Source organism: Plutella xylostella, chromosome 6, assembly GCF_932276165.1.
Source record: "Plutella xylostella chromosome 6, ilPluXylo3.1, whole genome shotgun sequence".
NCBI classification, from domain to species: domain Eukaryota; kingdom Metazoa; phylum Arthropoda; class Insecta; order Lepidoptera; family Plutellidae; genus Plutella; species Plutella xylostella.
This window is the reverse complement of record NC_063986.1, coordinates 10,405,135-10,431,326: the sequence shown is the minus strand read 5'-3', so window position 1 is coordinate 10,431,326 and position 26,192 is coordinate 10,405,135. Positions and strand designations below refer to the sequence as shown.

Here is a 26,192-nt window from a genome sequence, read left to right as displayed (position 1 = left end):
ACGTGATTTTATAAGGTCGTTGATACTCGTTGATATGTAGGTCACTGTGTCACGATAGGGTTGTTGGTACCCAGTTTTCGAGTAAAACTTTGGACGTTAATTACTCAAAAACGGTAACGTATTTTGAGATTCTGACTTCTTTCCCGGGCTTAGATATAACATGCTGCACATGCTGGTTTCGGCTTGATATACCCTTTTTGCAACACCCTGTATACATATGTATATAAAATTGCATCTCATACTTATTCATTATAAAACAGGCACATTATACACAGTATTTTCGGAGCACAATAATTGATACTTATTTACATTATAATAATTTTATTATCTTTACCAACAATCCAACTAATAAATAACAGGAATACCAATTACCTACCTACAAACTAATAAATTACAGGAACCTTTAGTAATTATATTTTTTGTTACTACCGTATTTAATACTTAATACAAAATCAAGTTGTCTACGTTAAATATAGCTTGACGTTAATTTGGATTAGTAACAAGCTTTTCCTGTAAGTTTTTTTTCTAAAAAGTACCTACAGTGCGACAAACTTATCTGTTCCGATGAGAGATGACTAAATTGGTCCATATCTCATTATTTACTAATAAATTATGTATCGATATAGATTAGATGGGCTTATTAAATCCGCAATCGTAAATTACCATTACGGGACTTACATATTTAAGAATGACGAAATATTAGACATTTACGTGAGCTCTCACCGGAACAGATAAGTTTGTGGCACTGTACTATGTGCTAATCCATTTTTTTCATGTTTCAGCAGCTAGTTACATGCCAAATTTCAGAAATATACAGTTTTTTCGTGACCTAATAGATGACTTGCTCGTTTATAATGTTATTGTAACAGGATTGTCCCTTAAAACGCTGTCTTCTTTAATGCTTCCAACATATTAGCATACAGCAGCTCCGTACTGAAACAAATAATAAACATTTATTAGAAACTACCTTCGTTTCAAAATTATCTAGATCTAGACGGACGCAGATGTTTAGCTTTGACAAATACCTCATGTAATGCATCCACATTTTGTGGCTTTACAGTAGGATTTAGCTACAAAAGGCTATCAACTGTTGTTTCGGCTTGTTTAGAGATTTTTAAGAATAAGAGAATATACAGGTCATTCAAATAATTCTTTGTTTTTGGGAAAATTGCAAACTTCGCGAAAAAATACAGCACCATAGTATAAAGTAACAGAACCAAAACAATAAAAAATATCCACGAATTGTAAAATTTTCCCAAAAACAAAAATGCTTTGAATGACGATTTGTATGACCTTCTAACGGGATTACGTTAACTTGCGGGACACACTGTATACTTACCAGCCATTGCTGACGCTCTTCATCAAGTTAAACGTATACTTGGGACAAACATCCGGGTGCATGAAGCGCGCGTGGAACAGCGTCCCCTGGCACGCGCAGTACAGCAGCTCGGGGAGAGGCACCGAGGCTGGCAGCAGACGCTTCTCGTACAGGATTGTGGAGTACAACTGGAAGGGAGATGTGGAATTAGAACATCGATGGTTTGAAGGTTAATCATTAACTAGTCTAACTAATATTAATATTAAGACTATGCTATGGCCATAACCCATCACCACTGCTGGGGCACGAGTCTCCTTCCAATTAAGGTAGTCTAGTCCACAACGATGGCCTAGTATGGGTTTACCCGTGTGCGAACATGAGCATAGTACACGAAACGATGAAGATATGATAAATGGGTGGTCTTGGAGCGAGATTAAACTTGAAGCTCAAATTTACTGAGAGTCACTGTAGATGTCTTCTGCCCCATATAAAGGACAAGACATTATTATGTTTTTACCGACGACGTTAATAATTCTCTGACATGTAAGTAGGTATCACTTTATGATTCGCTCTAGAACCTAATTTTTATAGAGTTTTGTTTTTGTTTAAGACGTGACTTGGTCTACTGTTAATATAGCCATACCTTCCAGAAAGCTTTTCCATTACTACGACTATTATTTTAGGTACGTTATCTCATTTTTATAAAATTAAATAGGTCTTTATGTTTACCAACCTTGGCTGCAGCAGTGACAGCAGCAATGGAGAACCCAACACTAGGGTTGAAGTAGAACGCGAGTCCGGCGACGTACCCGGCTGGCAGCGCGTACAGTGCCGAGTCGTAGCCTCGTCTACGGCACAGGTAGCAGATGATAGCCTGCAATGGATAGTGTGCCAGTTGGGATTATTGCGAGGGCAATATACCAGTGTGCAGCAAGAGGCGAAAAGGGCGTGACTGTTAGATTGTGTTGATGAGATCATGTTTATAAAATGCAACTGCAATGTTTTAAGTACCTACCTGAAAATCAATTAACCAAATACTCAAGAATCTAGAAACAATAGAAGATAAGGGTATGTCTTCTATTAGTATAGGTTTGAAAATGTGGTACTCTTTAGCCGGTAGGGGTGTGTGGGTGGCGCAGGGGTTAATTCTAAATACCGTTTGGTTCAGTGTAACATAAATCACCCTTAAACATAATATTCCTGTGCTTAAATTATAATTATAGCTTTAAATTTCAATCGATGCTCAAACAAAATTATCGTGGATTTAAGTAAGTACTTAAAAAAAAAACTCAAAAAACTATCGTACTCTGTAAATACCGATATAGCTTCCGAAGAACATGGCCATCTTGAAGTGGTGTGGCCTGATGGAGGCGAAGGCCCGGGCCGGGTGCCGTAGCCTCGGGAGCACCAGCCTGGCCAGGGTTATCGCCGCTCCAGCGCCGAAGAGCTTCGTGAAACCCTGGAATGGTTAGGAACGAAATGTAAAACTAAAGTCATTTTGCGTTTTTCAGACGAATGTAAGGATAAATTATTTTCATTAAAACGCTATTAAATATGTAACAGCAACGCCGCTGGGAGCTACGCTACTTCATACCAAGTACCTCGTACTAAACTTTTAAGTTAAAAGAAGACAAATTGGTCATAAATCTCAACAAATAATCGTAATCTAAACTAACACATCAAAATTTCAAAACAGACTACATACTCGTACAATGTGAAATAATTTATGTGTCACAATTTCTGAAGAATCACCTGATAATATAGCAATAATTTTCTAGGCCCTTTTTTCGACAATTTACCTTCAATATGTGCTTATTACAGGGACCTTTGTGTGGACATGCACCTTTGGAGTCTTCAGTTTTCCGTTTAACCTTTTCTGGTGTGAATAACCTGTAATGCAAAGATTTTTGATCACGCTATGTTTAAAAAAGTTTAGTTTTTTTTTTATTTAGTCCGGTTAATGATATAGTATATAAAAAAATTATAATTAATAAAATGTTTAGAATAATTGGGGCTATTTGGTGTCAGCATTTTGTAAGTGAAACTGTTAATTTGCTCGTAAGTGTAGTTGCCAACCGGAAAAACGCCACAAGTCACACGAAACAATACATATTTTTTTATAATTCCAGTTTATGCAGAATCTCACAAAATATTATGCGTAATGTCATCATGCTAAATTAATAGCAATAATTTAAAGAACTTCAAGGTCTTAAAACCTACTTAATGCTTAACTATGTATTTTAAAAAATAATCTTGATTGCAATTCCGCCTTTAACAACAATAGAGGCAGACAGACAGCCTCAATGATTTTTTTGTTAACCCATGTTCCCAAACAATTTTATTCTTCTTGATTCATATACAGAATGCGAATTTTCGCTTGCAATTGTTTATTCATTTTCAGCAATCAAGACTTCAGATTCAGATCTATTATGTAAAAGCACTTTTAATAAATTTGACCACTAACCGTAAGACGTGGTCGATGCATTTAGCAAGTTGGAACCCAGGTCAACACTATCTAGGTCATTAGTCATTAGTCACCGCACTATCAGACAAGGAAATGACAGTGTCAACAACCCAGTGTATCTATCTGTCCATGTATCAACAATATAACACGCTTGTTGCACCGTATCATGAAGCTAATCATTGTCGTAGCATGTTAGTGTATATCGGTATAAACGTGTCTATTAGCGTAGTTTACAGGTAAGCATGCACTTTTCGGCATCTTACATCGTACTCAACGGACGCAGCATTCTGATTCAGTAGGTATTCTTTGTATAGAAATTCTCACAAGTGCTTCGACTTCAACGGTATTACCGAAGCCATTTCTTGTGTTAGAAGTTCAGAAATACTAATAGCTAGGTATTTGGGTAACCCAGCTCATAGTAATTTGGCTAACTATTTATTCCTTTTTCTACAAATACGTTATAAGAAAGAAGTAAGTATTTTTACACGGCTTGAAACCAACTGTCTTTTTTAGTTTTGATAACATTGAGATGTACTTACCAAAATAAAGGTGTCCTATGTTCTTTGTCTCCTTCTAGCCGCATTAGATAGAACAGAGCAGCACTACCGATCATGAACAAAAACGTTTGTTTAGATTTATTCATTACTAAGTAGCCTGCCTTTTCTAATGTTCTGAGCCAGTATTCAATCATCTGCAAGGACAAAAATAAACTAAACATGGCTATAATTATGAATATTATTATACTTAAAATCATGTACTACTAGTATAGAAGATTCTACTCATTCTGATATTGCGAGTATCCCGTTATTACACACATACGTACAGGAGCCGAAAAACTATCTGTTTTTAAACGATTTTTTATGGGATGAGAATCAAACCCGGATATGTGCCGCTTTACAGTAAGTGCATCGGTAATTGAATTTAATTGTTAGAAAAATACCAATATACAAAAAAAAAAACTCAAAAACAAATATTATGAAACAGGTATGATATTTATTTTTACTTACTACCTACGTTTTTTCGTGTCTACCCTCCCGTGGGGAACAGCTATAAAGTTATCAGCTGATCAAAATAATTAGCACAAATTGTAATTTAAATACCTACATCGATCACATCCAAAGTGAAGTTTATGGTATAAATCCCAACTACAAATGTTAACTCAACTAAATAGTTCCGGGAAGTGATATTAAGTTAAGTGAATTAAATATCCAACAGTGTTGTTACGGAAACCAAGAATAACCGACTTTTTAACCGGTGATTAAAATTGTTTAACCAGCGTTACTTACCAAGTTACAGAACAAGTTGATGACGAGCCCCCTGCGGTGCGGGGGCTCCAGGTAGATCGAGAGCCCGTTGATCATGTTCGGGACCAGCAAGTATGTGTAATAGCCGAACCTGTCGCCGGTTAGTCTCCTGAAATTAAAATTAAAGTCAGTTTAGCAAACGACCTGGTGAAAAATTTCGCTTTTTTTTTTTTTTTTTTTTTTTTTTTTTTTTTTTTTTATGTGGGGACATCTTCACACATGGCCATCCGACCCCAAGCTAGGCAGAGCCTGTGTTATGGGTATCGGACAGCTGATATATCTACACAAATACATAGATAGATACATATTAAATATAAATATCAACACCCAAGACCCGAGTACAAATATTTGTCTTTAAACAAATATCTGCCCCAGCCGGGAATCGAACCCGGGACCTTCGGCATAGCAGTCAGGGCCACTAACCACTACGCCATTCGACCGTCAAAATAGACCTTTAAAATAGACCTCATGATTGATTGGATAGCTGTAATCATGTTCAATTCATTCATATTCATAACGAGAGTACACCTGAGTCCGCGTAGTTCTAAGTTCCTAACAGCGATCTTAGAGTCAATTTAAACGGAGCGCTAAAATAGTCCGAACCAACCCGCCACGCCATCTCGGTGAAGTGGCATCGTGGCATCTTACATATTTGCAAAATTATCTTACTTATCGAGCAGTAAAAAGTTAACAAGATTATAATATGGCGCAAAGGTAGAGCGTCTCTAGGTGGTGATACTCCAGCCCTATTTAACCCTTAATTCACTTCCTGAGTCCCTGGGACTCACATCAAATTTTCAAAATTCAATAATTGTAACTTTTGAGCGGCTAGTTTCCCCTACGTCTCAGTACCTTCCTAAAGGGACACGGGCTCCGCGGTGGCGAGAGGACGTGCGCCGGCGATGCGTATTTAGTGAGTTATTGCGTCAAGTGAGTCCCACGGACTCATACAAGTGAATTATGCTATATTTATTTTATTAAATTCCATTTTCGAATGTTGCTTATTTGTCGTTATTATTGATATAAATCATATTTTTTTAAAAATATTATGTATGTTCGTAAAAACTTAAATTCATTTAGTAAAGTAGGAGCCACTCACGGTATTGAGACCAGAAACAAAAATAAGTTGCTTTTCCCCACACTCAGACTTTCGAAAACAAACACATCATTCATGGGGAACTGTATACGTTTTTATAATAAATTATCAAATGAAGCAATAAACCTTACTGAGCAAAAATTTAAGAATTATGTTAAAGCTACATTATGTAGTAAAGCTTACTATAGTATAAATGATTATTTAAACGACAAAAACGCGTGGTCTTGTCCACCTCAGCTAAGGCTATTGAAAAAATGAAATGGATATAGGTACTAAAGTAAAATTGTAGGTACTAGATATAAGTAAAAATTGTAATAGATTATAAGGAAAAAGTTGAAAAGATGCTCGAGGAGTTTCTTTCGCCATTTCTTTCCTTCTCAATGACGGGGCCTTTGTGAAATGGTGGTAGATGACTATCGACAAATAATTGTAAAATTTTACGTCGATTAAACCATTTGAATTTGAATTTGAATTTGAAATTTATATGCTAATATGATATATTTTATGGATTGGCAAAATGAATCGAATACAAGTTAACGTTAATGAATCTAAGGACACGCCTGCACATAACTCGTCTGCCACACAAAGTTCGCTGCTCGATTTCATCTATCATGAAAAAAGACATCCCTGAAGATGCGAGCCACCCTTAATCTGAAGATATGTAATGAAAGAAAGTACTGCTGTCTGTTCCATTACAAAAAGAGAATATAAACTGCATTTCTATGTACCAAATGTACAAAACCCATATGTTTGGCCTGCTCAAAAAAGGTATGCTGACGTTGCCTGTAGGCAGTGGCAAAACACGTTGCACGTTTTTTATTTTTGTATTAGAGCATACATTTTTGTTTTTTTATTTTTAGTTTGTATGTCTTTAAGAGTCAAAAAAACGTAAAAACATATATTTGTTACGAATATTTGATATTTTTGTAGAGGTTTTAAAATGGTTCTACCTTTTTTGGCATAAGATTTTTTTGCCTAATTTCGTATTGCATAGTAACGTTTGGTCAAAGTCTCGTTACGCCGAAAATCGTATGGCATAAATCTCGTTTAGTAAAAAGTTATTTCGCATAACATTGTTTAGCCTAATAATGGTATGGCCAAATCTTGAATAGCCTAATAATGCTATGGCATAGGTTTATACAAAGTAATAATATTCGTTTGGCTTTAACTTTGACGGAGCGTCTCCCTACATAGCGCAAACTGGTGCCTTGTATTGTTTCCGCTGTTTGGAAAACGCTCCGCTCCGCTTCGCTGCGCTCCGCTTTGGTTTTGATGAACATGTGCACCTAACACGCTCCTCCTCGCTTTGCTCGTCGTCGCATCTATTTTTAGGTTTCGATCTCATGGAGTTTGTGATAATTATATTGGTCGTTAACTTTCGATTTTTTGATCATACAAATCGTGATTTTCGGGATGTAGGAGAGGAAAACCACAATTTGTACATTTACTACATACTTAATATATTATTTATTAAGATAACATTAGGAGAAACAAGATTATACATAGGTTTAGACGAATATAAATTTGAGCAAACGAAACTTAGGTGTTTAAAGATTGTGCCTAAAGAGTTTTAGACGAAACGAGCCTTATGCCACATAAGTCTTGGCAAAGTGATGGTTCGGACAAAAATGTTTAGACCATACGAGTTATGCGAAATGAGTTTTGGTCAATAAAGATTATGCCAGATGAGCGGAACCCTTTAAAATACCTCTGTTTTTTTAGGCTCATAAAATTAGTTTCTTTGATTTTGGAGAGTATCTCAGAAGTCTGTCCAGTTTCGTTGCTTTTTTCTAGTGCATTAATAAGTACTGAATAACATTATTACATATTTTTTTGAAAAAAATATGTTTTATTTGAGTAACCCACGCTTACAAAATATATGAGTCCCAGGGAATCATACAAGTGTAATTAAGGGTTAATTCGCCTTTACTTTTCACTTCCCAAACCATATAACCATACAAAAAACATGGACTCCGCAAGAAGATTTATGAAGCGATCCTTCATTGAAACCTAACAATACTAAATCTTAAGTTCCACGTACCGTACCTCAGTACACAGCCCAGCACGGGCGCGGAGCCGCAGACCAGGAAGCCCAGCGCCGTGGACCGCGCGTAGTACTCGCCCATCCGGAACCACTCCTCCTTGCTGCGCAGCATCTTGGCGCCTCTCATCGCTATTTGGGCCTGGAGTGTAAAGAAGGTTTTAAAATAATAATATGAATTGAATTTAGAAAATGTAGTGCCCAGCTCAAAAGGGCTAGCTCGGCGGGGCGCATTTAACACGTGACAAAAGTACTCCGTCGTGCTCGCTCTTGAGGCTGCGCGATGCGAGTGCGCGCGATGCAAAACTTTTTGTCAGGAGCAATGAAAAAGTTCCAGTGAGAAAAACAAAAAATTGCCTACTCCTAAACGGAAAATGCCGTCTGCAATATTGAAGTAAGCAAACCAAAAACGTAAATTAATATTGTATTCAAATAAGGCCATTTAGAGTCGAAATTTTGAAAGTGGAACTTTTTTTTAGCTCGCGAATGTATGTAAAGATATACAGTACACAAATGTTATTACTAAGCTACAATTTTAATCAAATTCGGTTGAAAACACTTCCACTATTGAACAATGTAGGTACTCCAATTTTCAGAGCCTTTGTTCATACGTTTTGTGACAAAAACCATTCGTCAAACTGACTATGGAATTATACGTGGACAAAAACAATGTTTTAATTAAAACGATATTCAAGTGACAAAACAAAACATAGTCAATATACTTTATGCATGGTGACGCTCGACGTTTAAATTCATTTCTATTTTAATTTAAAAAGTAATTGGACGTCTACTGTGCTTTGGTATTGAAGGCGAATAGTGTAGAAAGGTGAATACTATTTAAAATGTGACATATATTATACGATGTGAAAATAAGCTTTAACATTATGGTACCGAAGTATAATTGCATTATCTAAAAATAAAGTACTTAAGTATTCATAAAATAATTAGGTAAGTATATTATATCACGAGGTCTTAAAATTAAAATAAAACGGTACGCATAATTCCAAATACAATGTAGCAATATTCAGACAATCCAGATAATATTTCTTGTTCTCTGCTAATGTGCTGTTAATGCGTCATATTAGTGGTAGATATAACACTATACTATTGTTTATAAGTAGGTACAGTCAGCGAAAGAAAAAAAAGTATCCCCATCCGGCAACCCGAACGCAGTTTTAATTTTTCATGACACCTATTACTCGCCAGTAGAGTTTCAAATAAATTTATTTACGCTACCATTTACGCGTCAGTAACGCTAAATTAAACTATTTGCACTGGGAGTGGAAACTTATCTCTTTAGTTGCCTGTACATCATTACACGTGCATTCATTACTGGTAAGTGTTGTTCCATCACTCGGCCTAGTCATTAGCACACCGCTTGCATCGCACGCACTTTGGAGTAATACCATTCATTTATGAGCGGAAATGACCTCGCCCGAATTTTCACTTACGAATGTGTGTGTGTACATTACTTGTTAGCTATGTTTTTACAACGACTATTAGAATTCACAGTCTCGAAAGTCAGTTTACGGTGATGTTATTTACTACAGTACTGGTCAATTATCTTTTAATCTCTTGTTTATTCTAAAATTGTGATGGCGATAACAGCTAAACTGCCGGATTATCTATAATTTGTTCAAGTGCTTAGTGAAAATAAATATACGGTGAATGATACGTCATTAGAAGGTAGACTAACTAGGCTGAAAAAAGGGTTACGTACAGACTGGGGCAGATAAATCTGACCCCTCTGAGTAGCATTGTTACTGTCCCACTTGTTCCCACTTGTGTACTAAGATTCCACTCGAGAGAGTCTTATAGAGTCTTGCAGCTCGAACTTTAATTCGATACTGAATGAACGAAATTAAGGAAAATTCAGTTTGTTATCTCAGATACTACCAATTTCACCATTCTCGGTTATCTAACCGACAGGGATTGATTTATAAATTAAACGTCATCTCCATATAAAATTCATGACAGATGTGTCAAAAGTATTACATTACATTACTCCCTGGTTATGCTCTAACAGAGAATGGTGAAATTGGCACTAAATGGATTGTCCAGCAAATAGAACGATACGTCACTTAATCGCGGGTCAATCGACTGTTGATGAACCGTTCAGAATCTGTCAATTTTGGTTGTCAGATGGGTATGGGCATTTTGTATGTTATCCAAAATAGAACTTACCAAATAGATAACAGAGTAGAATTTGGCACTTCCAATGAGGGAGGCTTTAGCGGTGTGCGGTATAGCCTTCAGGCAGCTCTCGTTCCAGGGGTGCATCATGTAGTGACACTCCAGGCCGGAGCAGGCTTGCTCGAACATGTGTTTGCTGACCTCCGCCATTTTGTCTAAGTTTTTCTATTTAATTTTCTACATATATGGCGATCTAATTACGGTCCTGCGCTGTCAGTCTGAAAATAAATAATGAGTAGGTAAGTGTATACATAAATAATTTTAGACTGTACAATGTTCATATTTACCAAAACACTAATAATGGTAGGGGTAGATGAACTATCGAGTGGAGAATACGAGTTGGTATTGAATAATAGTTATAATAGTGGATGTCCTAGGTCTTGCCCACTTGACCGGTAAGCTACGGTAAGGTAAGCTAAGCTAAGACAGTTAGTAAGACACAAAGTTGCTTTATAATATTAATAATATAATTATGTATATGAGAAAGAGTTATGGTCCGTCTCCACACGCGAAAGAATCGGGCATTAACGTTATTGGATGATGGTAATGATAAAAAATCACTGTGATGATAATAATTTGGGATATGCTGAGAAGATAATCTAGGTACCTATAATATCTTGTAATTAAAGTAATTATATTTTGCAACATTATCAATTTAGTATAATTAGTTCGCTCTTTGGTTTTCTATTGATTCCTAACAGTGTACTTACAAGAGGTATACAAATTGGGCCATATCAATTGGTGCGCCACACACACAATAAAACAAATTGATTCATGATAGAGAATATCAATTAAATGTCAGTATCGATTTAAGCGATAAGGCCACCTGTTGTGCTGATTCCTTTATCAATCTTATATCATAAAGAAGAAAGTTTGTGAGTGTGTTTACAATATTTTGTTACTATTTCAGGAAAAAACTACTGAACGGAATTCAATAAAACTTTGCAGTGGTACTCACACAGATCATACCTACAAGCTCGCGGGAGAAGTTTGTAAATATAAATTGCTACATAATTATTATAACGAGGATCAATGACTTATATTTATCTCTTAATGTTCATATAGAAGAACGTCCTATGGGAAATCTATCGTACTATTAGGTATTTAGCCGAAAAATCAGTCAAAACTAAGAGTGTCTTTATTATTAATTAAAACAAATGGGAGGGCAATTATGTTATTAATTTCTAAAGCAATATCTAACATCATTAATATTGTTAACAACAAAATATTATACCTGCAATAAAAATCCCAAACGTCACTTCATTGTAAACAAATGCACGATCACTAGAACCGGTTCATATCACTTCGTTCCACTGGACTTTAATACGAGTAAACTTTGCGCATACGAGAAAAAAAACAATAGAAATCTAGAAATACGCGCGCTGCCCGTGCGCATATAGCGATGTGTACTCTATGACTGGGAGCTCGCTGTCTATGGATGGTAGGTACTTATCATTATTCTGATTGTTGCAGGCTTAGATTAACAATATACGAACAAGATGGTGGCTTACAAAAACAAAGCAAAAAACTGACCGAACCTTGTTTGCTGTCAAACCATTTTATGTAGGTAAAACCTAATGATACCATGAAATGAAATCAAAAATCTTGTAAACTAACTACTTACAATAAATAAGTTAATTCTCGAGACGATTCTTTTGCACTGGCCTTCCATCTAGTTAGCATTAAAATATTGTTGATTATTATCGCTGAAGTTAAATAAAGGTACCAATTGGCCGCCGGCAACAGCCGACGACATAAGGTTGCAGCAGGCGACGACGTGTCGCAACACTAGCAATTTAACTGTTGGTTTCTATGAGATTCATTGATTTTATAGGTATGATGGGGTTACCACCACCGAACATTAACAATCCTTTAGGAGCTTCGCTCGCTTGTCAAATCTGACGTAACTTGTATGGATCTGACAGGCGAGCGACGCTGCTTATGTATTTGATAATTGCTAATGTGTCTGTGATGGTACGGTAGCTGTAGTTCGGTGGCTATATATTTTATTTATTTTAACACTTTATTGTATACAAAATACATACTTAGTTACAATAAAAGATGAAGAGAAATAAACTTAACTACCTAGTATACAACGGCGGACTTATCGCCTAAACGCGATCTCTTCCAGTCAACCCTGAAGGTAAGGAGACAAGTGTCTAAACCCTTAATAACTAAAATTTATGTTTGCATACAAAAGTAACATAACCTAATATGTACACATAACATCTTATAGAATTTAATTAGAATTAACTATATATGTGGAAGGCAGAAAACAGAGTTGTAGCGCTCCTTGGGAGAGGCATATGCTGATGTTATAATATAAACCTACTGCAAGAGTTTTAGAAGTCATAGAAATGCCCTATATTTATTTATTTATTTTATTCCGGGGGTATAATATAACATACATAGAAGAATGAACTTTTGGGACATTTTAGTGCATAATCGAAACAGTCAATGAACTTGAACACAAACATTTGTTATGCAAATACATGATTATTCAGTCATTTACAGTGTCTTTCAGAAAGACTACTAAGCACTGTGTTTTCAAACAATGTCATCAGTATTACCATCTCTGTTATGGTAATGTTTTTGAACTCGGAACGCTAAAATGAGTCAATTTTCTAAGTATACTCGTTCACACTGAACTTGCAACTGTAAGGGGGCACTCTATATTATTATGATGAAAAACGAAGTTTCGCAGCGCTGCTGCGCGAGCCATGACTCTATGTCGCGGTATTAAACGTGACGATTGCACGACAAACTCTCGTTCGTTCGTTTTTTATTTATATAGAGTAACCCTCTATAGCGACGACCGAATGGCGTAGTGGTTAGTGACTCTGACTACTGAGCCGATGGTCCCGGGTTCGATTCCCAGCTGGGGCAGATATTTGTTTAAACACAGATATTTGTTCTCGGGTATTGGATGTGCCCGTTAAATGGCAATAGGCCCGCCCCCTATTACATTAGGACTAACATAACACTCTGGCGAAAAGTGGGTGCAGCAATGCACCTCTGCCTACTTCGCAAGGGAGTACTTACATTAGTACAAGGCGTGAGTGCGTGTTTTTTTATTTATATAGAGTAACCCTCTATAGCGGGTGCAGATACCTGGAGCGCACGTGTTTCACATGTGAACACTTTCATGAAAGAAAAACGGGCCTTTTCCTCGGGTTTGTCATTGAAGAAGTTTTCCCCTGTAGAGTAGGTGTATGATCCTGACGATGGTGTAAACACATCATTTATCTAACAATAATTATGATTGATGATCAATTGCCTACATATTCTTTTTGTACTTAAATGATTATGATAATTTTAATCCTTAATTAATCTTGTTTAGTTTTAAGTTCGTCATAATTATATAATGTTAATGTTTTAGTTCACGTGCCAACAGATGTCACTATCCCTTACCGTACATCGCGGTATTAAGATTTCTTTGGTTTTAATCACTTTGTGCTTGATATAATTAAACGTTACTTCTGTCAGCAAATAGTGGTTTGACTTGGACTTATTCATGGTCCTTCGTTAGCCGGATTGCGGTATCAGAAAGTCAAATTTTTGGTCCGACGCAAGTATCGGGGAACAAGGATTCCCTGAAGGTGCTTCGGGTGGTTGGCCAGAGCGTCAGCCAGCGAGAGCAGCCAGTGCAGCGCGGACAGCTCCAGCATCGGCAGAGCTCCTGGGTGCACCGTGGCGGATGACAGCAGTGGCGCCGCGAGCTGCGTCACCCCATCTGCCACGCAGCGGCAACAGGACGAGCAAGGGAGTGGATCACAGAAGCCGGTAATCTAAGTGAACCAACTGTGAGTACATTTTGACAGTATCAGTTTGAGTAAACCCCCCCCCAAGTGTCAGTGTCATGTCAGTGTCATTCTCAGAATAATTATTGAAGTGCCAGTGTGTCAGTGTCAGTTAAGTGTCAGTATGGACATTAAGAAAAAAAGAATAATTTGTCTTTGGTTCTGTAACGTTCTCTCCAGTTCTTTCTCTCATAGACAGTAGTTAGAATAATTATTAAAATTTAGTTAGAACTTAGAATAATTTATTTTATTTTTTTTATTTTATTTATTTTATTCAGGAAACAAACAGTCACTTACTAATAATTTAACAAACATTTTTGTAAATAGACCTGGAGTTCCATAAAAAGATACACTAATATTACATTAATTCACACTAGGTACATAGCTACGTTTACACTTAAAGAATAATAATACAGTTTAGTTTAGTTTAAGGTTAACAATAAATTTAGTAAATATAGGTAGCTATATTATAATAATATATAGGTATTATGTTTAACGAAACTTATCACATTTTTTTAAATCTTTCTAAAACTTCTTTTTTGTATTGGCTTAAGGATAAATCAAAAATGTCAACATCAGTGAGGTGCTTGTTGTAATTATCTGCAGTTCGTCTAAAAAAAGTATTTTTTGCATAATTAGTGCTGCAACAGCTTGAAAAAAAGATAAATTTTGTACGAGAAGCGATTCGTGGTACTTTAAATTCTACTTTGTTTAGTAATGGAATTGAATCTACATGGTTGTTTATTAATTTATATAAGACAATTGAATCTAAGTAAGATCGTCTGATTTCAAGGGAAATTATATTGTGTCGCTCAGCTGAGATTTTGTAGTCTTGAAACCAGTTACCTAATCGGTAGTCTAATGATTTTAAAAATTTGTTTTGTATTTTTTCTAATCTATCAATGTGAATCCTGTACTGGGGATTCCATACCACGCTGGCAAACTCCAAAATGCTTCTGACGTATGAGTTATACAGCGTTATAAGTGTAGAAGCACGATTGAACGGTTTTGATACTCTAAGAATAAATCCAAGACTCCTATATGCTCTTAGAACAATGTTGTCAATGTGAATATTAAAATGTAATTTAGAATCGAGAGTCACGCCGAGATCCCTTATTTGGTTAACTCGTTTTAATATTCTGTCAGAAAAATGATAATCGTACAATATAGGATTATGTTTACGTGAAAAGGTGATTGAATAACATTTGTCGGGATTTAAATGTAAATGGTTTTGATTACAGTAGTCTAGAAAAGAGTCGAGATCAGATTGTAATTGGTTGCAGTCTTCTAATGAAAGTATAGCTTTATAAATTTTAGTATCATCTGCATACAAAAGATGAAGTGAGTTGTGCAAAAAGTTATCAATATCATTTATAAATAAACTGAATAGGAATGGGCCCAAATGGGATCCCTGCGGGACTCCCGATTCAATGGTAAGAGTCCTGGAAATATATCCTTTCAACGATACCGCTTGGCTCCTATTGCTAATATAAGACGATATCCACCGAAACAGATTTCCGTGTATACCGATCTTTAATAATTTTTTAAGAAGAATTTTATGATTTATTTTATCGAAAGCTTTAGAAAAATCGGTATACACGGCATCCACCTGGCAACCAGCATCGAGAGCATTAAGGATAAAATCTGTATAAGTAATTAAATTAGTATTTACGCTTCGGCCTCGAAAGAATCCGTGCTGGTTTGGTGAGATATGTGGTGATATGGTTTTTATTAATTCGTGTGACACAATTTTTCAAATATTTTACCAATAAGGCACAACTTTGAAATGGGACGATACTCTTTAACGTTATGTTTATCACCCCCCTTTGGTATAGGCGTTACTATAGCTCTTTTCCAAATCAATGGAAAAGAACCTTCTGCAATTGATTTTATAAAAATAGTTTTTATAGGGGAAGCCAACTCATCAGCACATTTATATAACACAATTGGATGCACTGAGTCATGACCAGGACCTTTACTTAGATCAACAGACTTTAAATGTTTTCGAACGAGCTCTGTACTTATATTTATTGAAGATATTTCTATGGGACAATCTGTTGGAATTTCATTCAGTTCGTCAACATGACCACTGTTATCTGGTTCAAAAACTGAATGAAAATAATCGTTGAAAAAGTTACATATAGTTTCTCCGTCAGACGAAGATATATGGTTATAATGCATTTCATCTGGGATGTCATTTATGGGGAATTTAGATTTTACGAAGTTCCAAAACAGTTTAGGGTTTTTATTTATGTTTTCTTCAGCAAATTCTACGTATGATTTATAGCAAAGTTTTTCCATTTTTTTTTCTCTATTTCTTAACATTTTAAAAGTATCATAATCCAAAGGATTTTTATATAATTTCCATCTTGTATGAAATTTTCGTTTTTCTTTAATGACTTTAATGAGAGGCCCTGAGTACCACCTAGGATAGAAGTTACTTGAAGAGTTTACCTTCTTCACAGGAATATATTTTTGGAAGGCTGCATTAAGCACCGAGTAAAAATATGAGACAGCTTGATCCACGTTCATACTAGACAGACTATTCAAGTTAATGGATTTAATTTCTGTTTTTATACTTTCAAAGTCAGCGGCGTGATATAGCATCTTATTCTTCTTTGCATTCTTTAGAAAAGTGAGAGAGGGAAGAGAGATAGTGAATTCGAGCGACTTATGATGAACATTTTCAGGTATTATAGGGTCCTCACACTGTTTTAAGTCACAACTTAGATTAGTCAATACTAGATCTAGAATCCGGCCATTGATATTTTTGCACGAGTTATATTGCTTAAGATTAGTAAAACCCATAAATTCTGCTAAAGTAATCGCTAAATTATTATTGTTAGTGATAAGAGACAGTTCTTTAGTGTCATCCGACGGAATCCACGAAGCATAAGTGATATTGAAATCCCCAACCACAAGAAACAGATCATCAGGGTATTTAAGCATTAAGTCTGAAACGTTACCAAAGAATTTTTGTAAAGAAATTAAATGATTTTTGCTATGTGGAAAATAAGCGCATACAATATTTAACTGTTTTGTTAATAAAGAGGAATGTGCGGAAGCGGAGTTAGGGCGCGTAGGGCGGGCGGCGGCGGTTGTGGCGGCGCCCAGGTCCACGCTCAGCCACAGCTCCTCCAGGTCCGGCGCGCACCACTCGTCCCGGCGGCGCACGCGCAGGTCGCGGCGCAGCGCCAGCACCGTGCCCCCCCCGCGCCGCGCACCGCCCCCGGCCGATGACCTATCACGTCTAAAAACATTATACTTATTGAAGAAATATTCAGAATCGCTATAGTCAGCTGTTAGCCAAGATTCAGTTAAGCATATTACGTCATAATCAGTAAGCAAAACACTCGACAAAAATGCTTCAGATTTGGTTCGCATGCCTTGCACATTCTGATAGTAAAAAGTTAAATTATTGGGATTGCTCATTTTTTTTATTCATGGGTAATAAAGACCTATATTGTTCCTGCCCAGAATTTGGCCTCTCATACAAAAAAATATCCAATGCTACCATAAAATTGCATTTAATAAGTGTAGTTATTTGTATCTGATAGATATGAAAGCGAAGTATCAGTATGGTAGGTAAGCAAACAAGCAACTCATCCGAAGTTACAATAACAAGCAAGCGAAATACCAACAAATAATAATAGCTGTAAGAGTTAAATTCATATTTATGACTAACATAGTTTAATTTGCACCTTAAAAGTAATGCATTAAGTTCGAATTTTATATTACATAGAAGAAATACCAAGTATAGCTTAATGAAAAGTGATTTATCAATTATCAACTTTACGCTAATAACCATAAGATTCATCGTTAACGCAAGACAGGCTTGTTTACCGGTAGAATTATAACACAAGTACATAATATTATTACAAGGGCACAAAAAATAGTGTTGACTAACGTTTAATGACCTTATTACAATCGTTACAAATAAGTAAGAGATAAATAGGATAAGTCATTTTAGCTTAAGTAGATCGGCCTCATTAGCAATACGCACTATTCTAGACTTATCATTTTTACGCATAAGAATTTTACAGTCGCGAATCCACAGGAAGGAATAATTAAGACTCGCTTTAAGTTCCCGAGCTTGTTTTAACAGCTGTTTATTTGTCGGCGTGAGATGGTCCCCGATGTACAGGTTGGCGGGAGCGCCGGGCAGCCCGAGGTCGGCGGTGGAGAGGCCGCGGCGCGCGCGCACGCCCGACAGCACCTCGTCTTTGCGCATGCGCCGCGTGAAGCGCACAATGATCGCCGGCGCGCGGTTACGGGTACCCGTAGAATTGTCACCGACCGTCGTACCGGAGTCAAACCTACGAACTCGATGAATCGTATCAATGTCGGAATCAGACATTTCTATTCCGATTTTTAGGCAGATACTTTTAAAAATTGAGAATAGATTTTCCCCCTTGTAGTATGGCACACCTGAGATCTCCAAATTATTCATCCTGGAATATTGGTCTCGATTGTTGTTCTCACTTTTTAAAGTATTGATTTCGTCATTCGCCACATCCAGTTGTTTTTGAAGTTTAGGTATGGAAGATAACTTAGCCTCAACCTGTATTAGTCTGTCCTCCATGTCAGAGAAGCGGGTTTCCATTTCTGACCACTTGGTGTTCAGCGCCTGTATCCCGACGGAGGTCTCCTGGACATCAGACTTCATAAGCAGGAAGTCACTCCTAAAAGCTCTTATTTCATTGAGCACCTCGGTGATTTGGCTGGAAGATGCAGCGCGTGGTGAGCTCCCAGCCGTTTTACAAGTGTTGCAGCGCCACGTCTTTTGCCTGTCCCCAAGCCTTCTATACCCTGCCTCTGTGATCCCAGAGCAGGGAAAGTCCAGGAACTGGTTACAGTCACTACACTTAGCACCATCGTTACAAGTATTATTGCAACGTGCACAAGTAAACATTTTTTAAAGTTGTTTTCGTAAAGCTTTAAGTGACCGTACGTACACAAGCAGCGCGGCTGAGTGCGACAGCGAGACTAATTTAACAAATATTGGTCAGACGGGGAACCTATGCCCGATTTTGGTTCTGTGAGAAACCAATCAAAAACTTGTAAAATTTTCACAATTTTCTTTGGACTTAGCAAATTTCAAACATTATTCTACTTCTGTCAAAATGTCGTCTTCTATTAAAAGTCAACTTGGCTCAATTTCCAACATTGTTAAAGCGTATGAAAACTACAAAAAGGCACCAAAAGACCGTTTAGCCAAGGAATCATACTTACAAACCAGACTAGAGGCGTTAGAATTTCATTTCAAAATTGTTACTGACAACCACACAAAATTACTCTCTGAAGCATCCGATGAAATACTCGATAGCCATGAATACTTTACAACCGACATGTACTCAGAGGTAGAGGAAACGTACATCATGTACAAGGCGGAATTAAAGGAAGCTCTATCCCGCTTCATGCCGAGTGCATCGGCTGCTTCGGAACAAACAAACAAACACGTAACTACCAAGGGGGAGTCTCAAGTTCACTTGCCAAAAATTTCCATACCGGTGTTTTCTGGATCATATTCGGAATGGATACCGTTTAGAGATTTATTTACATCGTTGATTCATAACAACGAGTCATTGGACAGCGTGCAAAAAATGCACTATTTAAAAGGGTATCTCTCTGGAGAGGCCGAGCAGCTACTAAGGTACGTTGCGATCACAGCCTCAGCCTACCAGGAGTCCTGGGCCTTGCTAAATAGTAGGTATAACAACAAAAAATACTTAGTGAACTGTCTAATGAAGCGTTTTATGAATCAACCCAGTGTTGCAAATGAAACCTCTAGTGCAATTAAAGACATGCTTGATCTTGTAAATGAAACAGTAAACGGTTTGAAGAACCTTGGTGTGCCGACTCCTGGGATGTTTTCATAATATATGTAGTTTGTTCAAGATTGGATCCGGAATCACGTAAGGGTTGGGAGGTAAAAATAAGTACGTCTGATGAGCTACCAACCTTGAACGAACTACGGGAGTACTTAACATCACGTTTTAGGTCTCTTGAGTTTTTAGACAACAAATTCAAACCGAAACAATCGAAAGTCATGCACACCATGTCAGACGGAAATAATGAAGCAAATGTCATTTGTGCTTACTGCGACCAAGGTGGGCACAAAATTAGTAATTGCCAGAAGTTTTGCAACACTGATTATCGCACTCGAAACGAGTTTGTTCAAACCAACGGTCTCTGTTTCAACTGTTTGGGTCGTAACCACTCTGTCAACATCTGTCGATCATATAACAAATGTCGCATCTGTAAACATAAGCACCACTCCTTGCTTCACCCGACGACAGCTACGGGGCCGCAAGCGAGTGGGTCCAAGTCACACATTGCCGTGGAAGTCAATTCAACAGGGGTCGATGAAGTCGTCGACAAGAATTCATTTGATAACCCTGTTACACCATCAAAGGTATCAACACATTTTTCAAAGAAAATTGCATCTAATCAGGTTCTGTTAGCAACCGCTCTTGTCAATGTAAAAACAAGATCTGGTCAGGTACACGTACTTAGAGCCTTGTTAGATCAGGGTTCGCAGGCATCATTCATAACAGAATCAGCGGTCCAGTTACTTGGACTCAGGAGGATGCCTACACGAAGTAGCATATCAGGAGTAGGCAGTGAGAAAAGCACTCTATCCTCCAAGTGCATGGTGGAAATACAAATTCAGTCTCGCCATGATCCAGGTTTTCAAGTCCAGGTACGTGCGCATGTTCTAAGTGCAATAACCAGTTTACTTCCTTCTGACAAGGTAGGTAGGCTTGATTGGCTTGAGTCAATGGAAATTCCATTGGCCGATCCTCAATACCACACTCCAAACAAAATTGATATTCTGCTTGGAGCCGACGTTTATGGTCAAGTTCTAACGGCTGGACTAATGAAGAGTCCTCGCGGTTCGCCAATAGCACAAAACACTGCTTTAGGGTGGATCTTATCTGGGCCAACTCATCAGGAGAGTGACGATGACAAACAAGCTTCAAAACATTGTTATCACAATGTTATTATCAGCATGCATTCTCAAGTTGACGACAATGACATGCTAAAGAAATTCTGGGAGATTGAGTCTGACACTTGTGATACCAAAATTCTTTCGCTGGAAGAACAGCTTTGTGAAGAGTTTTATGAGAAAACTACTCAACGAGATTCAACGGGTAGATACATTGTCAGACTGCCATTTCGCAACGATGATCCTCAGTGCAAACATGGAAGATCCAGGGACATCGCTCTTAGAAGATTTCACTTGCTCGAACAACGATTTAAGAAAAACCCAGAATTTAAGGCCAGGTACTCCGCTGTCATACAAGAATATTTAGACCTTGGACATATGGAACGTGTAGCTGATGATGATCTCAACAACGATTCAGCTTATTTACCACATCATGCAGTCATACGAGAAGATAAAACGACAAGCAAGGTCAGAGTAGTATTTGATGGATCATGCAAAGGTGTAAACGGTGTATCTCTTAACTCTGAATTAATGATCGGTCCCAGATTGCAACAAGATCTTCGCCACATCGTCATTAGATGGCGAATGCATCCAATCTGTCTGTGCGCAGATATCGTTAAAATGTATCGGCAAGTAATCGTTGCAGACAAGGATGCCGATTACCAACGAATTGTGTGGAGAGACGATCCCGATTCAGAAATAAGAGACTACAAATTAGTCAGAGTTACTTTCGGAACTGCGTCGGCCCCATACTTAGCAGTAAAAACAGTACAACAACTTGCAACCGATGATGGCAGTCAATTCCCGATAGAAGTCGTGAAAGGAGCAAAATCTGACTTCTATGTGGATGATCTGTTAACTGATTGTCAAACAGTAGAAGAAGGAACAAGGATGTTCAAGGAATACAGCAAGTTGTTGAGACAGGGGGGTTTTGATCTTCAGAAGTGGGTAACAAACAATAAAGAGTTAGCTGAAATCATGACGGGTAAACCGGAAATTCAAGACAGAAAGGTTGAGATAAGGACCGACGAAGTGGTTAAAATCTTGGGGTTAGCGTGGAACAAGGACATTGACGCATTTGAATACACCGTCCAGCTTCCCGACAATACTGGTCCTGTGACTAAACGAAAGGTGATTTCCAGCATATCTCGTCTCTTTGACCCTCTAGGGTGGGCAGCGCCTTGCATTATTGTTGCTAAGGTCACCATCCAAAAATTGTGGCTAGCAGGCATAGATTGGGATGAGGAACTACCTGAAGAATTGTTGAACGAATGGTTATCATACCAAAGAAACTTGATCGACATTACGAAGTTAATTATCCCAAGGTGGGTTGGGGCTAGGAATAACGACGTACATATGGAGTTGCAAGGCTTTTGTGATGCGTCTAACATAGCATATGCCGCTGTGGTATACCTTAGGATTATAGACTCCGATGGCAACATCCACATCAATCTTGTTACAGCCAAAACTAAGGTTGCTCCAACCATGCAAGTTTCGATTCCTCGACTTGAGTTGATGGGAGCAGTTCTCTTGTCAAGATTAATTACTGAAGTGGGTCGCGTGTTGGGAATCAACCATGCCAACATACACGGATGGACAGATTCTACTGTTGTATTAGCTTGGCTAAGTAGTCACCCAAGTCGCTGGTCTACGTTCATCGGGAACCGAACGTCTGATATCCTGTCGAGGTTAGAGAGTACACAATGGTCTCATGTACAATCAGCCCAAAACCCAGCAGACATAGCGTCCAGAGGATGTTCACCTGGAGAACTTTCAGAGAATCCCATGTGGATTCAAGGGCCATCATGGTTGAAAGATCAGTCCATCAATTACCAGAGACCAAAATCCATTTCAACAAACTTAGAAGAAAGACATATCAAGGCTCATGTAACTGTAGATGAAACCAAAACATTTTCTGATACGTCCTTCTGGGAAAAATATTCATCACTGCACAGACTAGTTCGCATTGTTGCAGTATGTAGGAGATTTCTTGTGTACAAAAGAAGCCATAAATTTGGGTCTCACCTCACAAAGTCTGAAATAAATGAAGCATTAGATGTATGCATTAGGCAGTCTCAACTAATATGTGATATGGAAAAACTTAAATCTTTATGTCCATTCCTTGATGATAAGGGAATTATGAGGGTTGGCGGCAGACTTCAAAATGCAAGCCTTGACCATGATGCAAAGCATCCAATTATTCTCCCTCATAAGAGTCATTTCACAAATTTAGTGGTAGACGACGCACACAAGAGGACATTGCATGGAGGACCCACTCTTATGTTGAATCATTTACGCACAAAATATTGGATAGTAGCAGCCAAGAAACTTGTAAAAGCTCACGTTCATAATTGTGTCAAATGTGTTCGATATGCAGCAGCAACAAAGACTCAATACATGGGTCAACTACCAGAAAGCAGAGTCACACCGTCTAGACCATTTTTACACAGTGGAGTAGACTTTGCCGGACCCATCAACGTTCGAATGTCCAAGGGTCGGGGCAATAAATCCTACAAGGGCTATATATGTGTCTTCATATGTATGGCAACTAAGGCTATACACTTAGAAGCAATCAGCGATTTAACAGCTGAAGGGTTTATTGCTGGATTTAAGAGACTAGTGGCTCGTCGCGGCCACGTCAGTGATGTTTGGAGCGACAACGGTAACAACTTTGTTGGGGCATCTAGGGAACTCCACAAGCTAGTCTCAGCTGAAAATTCCTCAGTGGCAGTTGAGATTCAAGAGTGGTTGAGTGATAATAGCGTCACATGGCATTTTATTCCTCCCCATGCACCGAATTTTGGCGGGCTGTGGGAAGCAGGAGTGAAATCCACTAAGTTTCATTTAAGGCGAGTGATAGGTGACTCAACTTTGACTTATGAAGAATTAGCTACTACTTTAGCTCAGATAGAGGCGTGCCTGAATTCTAGACCCCTTTCAACATTGTCTGATGATCACCAGGACCCCACACCGCTCACACCAGGCCACTTTTTAGTCGGTGAACCATTGGTGATTGTTCCTGAACGCAATTATGAGTTATGTAACATATCATCATTGAAACGGTGGCAATTAACTCAAAGGATGGTGCAAAATTTTTGGCGCAGGTGGTCCAATGAGTATTTAGTGTACTGCATGCAAAGGTACAAATGGTCCAAGGTCATTCCCGAACCTAAACTTGGAGATGTTGTTTTGATTAAGGAAGATAATCTTCCTCCTGCTCGGTGGTTATTAGGCAGAGTGGTTGCGAAACATCCAGGATCAGACCAGTTAACTCGTGTAGTAACCTTAAAATGTAATGGATCTCTTATTAAACGCCCAACATCAAAATTATGCATACTACCGATAGCAAGTTAAGTTGGGTATCATGCATAGGTTTACTAGTTATGTACAATCAATGAAAGTTAAGTTTATGTTTTTAATTTTGTTAATTTTAATGTTATCAAGTGGTTTATTGATGTAAACCGCCCTTGACCTCATGGTGGGCGGTAAATGGAAGAACGGCACCGCGTTCTTGGTGGGCGGAATGTTTAGTTTTAAGTTCGTCATAATTATATAATGTTAATGTTTTAGTTCACGTGCCAACAGATGTCACTATCCCTTACCGTACATCGCGGTATTAAGATTTCTTTGGTTTTAATCACTTTGTGCTTGATATAATTAAACGTTACTTCTGTCAGCAAATAGTGGTTTGACTTGGACTTATTCAAATCTGTAGGTACAAAGATTATGATTAAAATTAAGTACCTATTTGTTTGAATTTTGCAAATGTTGGGCTACATTTTTTTTAGATAATATTATCCTGTTATACCTAATATATACATAAGCACCAGCAGACATCCGTTACTCAATGCTGAGTTCTTATAATACCTCTTTTAATTGTCTTTAAGATAATTAACATGCCTGTATTTTATTTTAATAAATACCTACATAATTGTTATTAAAACTACATTGTTGGTAAGTATTTAAAGTCAATGTCATGAGCAAAAGGTCAAAGATCACATCAAAGTCATTGTTAGCTAATATATAGTTGTTATGAAAAAAACCTGTTTCTTTTGGTCCCAGCTTTAAACGTGCAGGACTGGACCGATTTTAAAAAAAATATGTATTGTATCAATTTGAATTGTTTTGTATACCAAATTGTATAGATACTAATTTCACTTACTTAAAACAGAACACATAAAATTTCTTCCATCCGTTTTTATAATTTCAGACAAACACACACATTTATCTTCAATTTAATCGCTCTATAAACCTCACACTTAATTTAGGTGTACGTACCTAAATTAAGCGTGTAAGGTTAGTAAGTCTAAGGTTAAAATATCTGATGTCACTTACAAACGCGTCCAATAACGAACACTGAGCACTCGCCAAATATAGGATACCTAACCTAGTAGCACTAAACACTAAAATCACAAATGAGCTAGATAACTGCGCGATAGGCTGATACTGATATAGGGGTTATATTATTAGTCTCTTTGGCTTATTGGCTCATGCAAGTAGCTTACAAATGGAAGCGATAGTGAATCAATACACTTGTTGCTATGATACGAGCGTGGGAGCTATGGCAGCTTGGCCATACTGACAAGCAATGAAGGAAAACTGCGGGTTGTAACAGTGATATTCGAAGCCGAAGGGAGTAACTCAGTTGGTCATTCTAAACCACGTTTAATTTTGCATAAGTACAAGCTTTCTACTAAGAAACGTTTCACTAGATAATCAAAATATCCTATTGGTACTTACCTACAAAAGTTTTATTTATGTTTCGAATGGCTGTACATTAAGTACAAAGAAAACTCAGTTTCACTTAACATTGTTTCTTTTCTCCGTTCTTGTCCCAAAACAAAAGGTACTTTTCCGAATGTAAAGCAGTTTGTATATAAAAGGTGCAACTAATTTAAAATACTAATATTTTAGTTTGACTTTCAGAAAGTAAACTCTAAAGTGCTAAAGGAGATTATTGTTCGGTTCGTGATTTCCCGGAAAAATATCACGCTCTAAAGAGTACTAAGCAAGAAAATAATCAGAGT

The 26,192-nt window shown here is 37.6% G+C and overlaps 2 protein-coding genes across 5 annotated transcripts; one reads left to right on the top strand and one right to left on the bottom strand.

Annotated features, from left to right (window-relative positions):
• Positions 1-301: 301 nt before the first annotated feature.
• On the bottom strand, positions 302-25,518 carry LOC105383106 (transmembrane protein 135). Of its 4 annotated transcripts, none has more exons than XM_048621553.1 (10): positions 25,501-25,518; positions 10,408-10,634; positions 8,229-8,365; positions 5,069-5,195; positions 4,322-4,473; positions 3,118-3,208; positions 2,625-2,777; positions 2,052-2,192; positions 1,340-1,506; positions 302-933 (listed from the first exon to the last, which is right to left on the bottom strand). In XM_048621553.1, exons 2-10 carry the CDS (start codon positions 10,564-10,566, stop codon positions 879-881), a joined length of 1,182 nt encoding a protein of 393 aa, XP_048477510.1. In that variant the 5' UTR covers positions 10,567-10,634; positions 25,501-25,518; the 3' UTR covers positions 302-878. The 4 variants fall into 4 exon arrangements, with proteins under 4 accessions (XP_048477510.1, XP_048477509.1, XP_048477507.1 ...); XM_048621552.1 differs by lacking the exon at positions 25,501-25,518 and adding an exon at positions 25,328-25,481; XM_048621550.1 differs by lacking the exon at positions 25,501-25,518 and adding an exon at positions 11,651-11,851.
• On the top strand, positions 19,340-26,163 carry LOC125488676. The gene is made up of 3 exons (XM_048621860.1): positions 19,340-19,869; positions 21,228-24,174; positions 26,092-26,163. The coding sequence occupies exons 1-3, from the start codon at positions 19,340-19,342 to the stop codon at positions 26,161-26,163; spliced, it is 3,549 nt and encodes a 1,182-aa protein (XP_048477817.1).
• The last annotated feature ends 29 nt before the right edge of the window (positions 26,164-26,192 follow it).

Excerpts from the sequence above, each read along its gene's own strand:
- LOC105383106 (XM_048621553.1), bottom strand. The coding sequence starts at position 10,566 with ATGGCGGAGGTCAGCAAACACATGTTCGAGCAAGCCTGCTCCGGCCTG. Across the intron at positions 8,366-10,407 it reads TCTACTCTGTTATCTATTTG|GCCCAAATAGCGATGAGAGG; the intron begins GTAAGTTCTATT and ends TTTACACTCCAG. Across the intron at positions 1,507-2,051 it reads CTGTCACTGCTGCAGCCAAG|TTGTACTCCACAATCCTGTA; the intron begins GTTGGTAAACAT and ends TCTCCCTTCCAG.
- LOC125488676 (XM_048621860.1), top strand. The coding sequence starts at position 19,340 with ATGTCGTCTTCTATTAAAAGTCAACTTGGCTCAATTTCCAACATTGTT. Across the intron at positions 19,870-21,227 it reads GAGGCCGAGCAGCTACTAAG|CATGCATTCTCAAGTTGACG; the intron begins GTACGTTGCGAT and ends TGTTATTATCAG. Across the intron at positions 24,175-26,091 it reads TTTTAGTCGGTGAACCATTG|AAAGTAAACTCTAAAGTGCT; the intron begins GTGATTGTTCCT and ends TTTGACTTTCAG.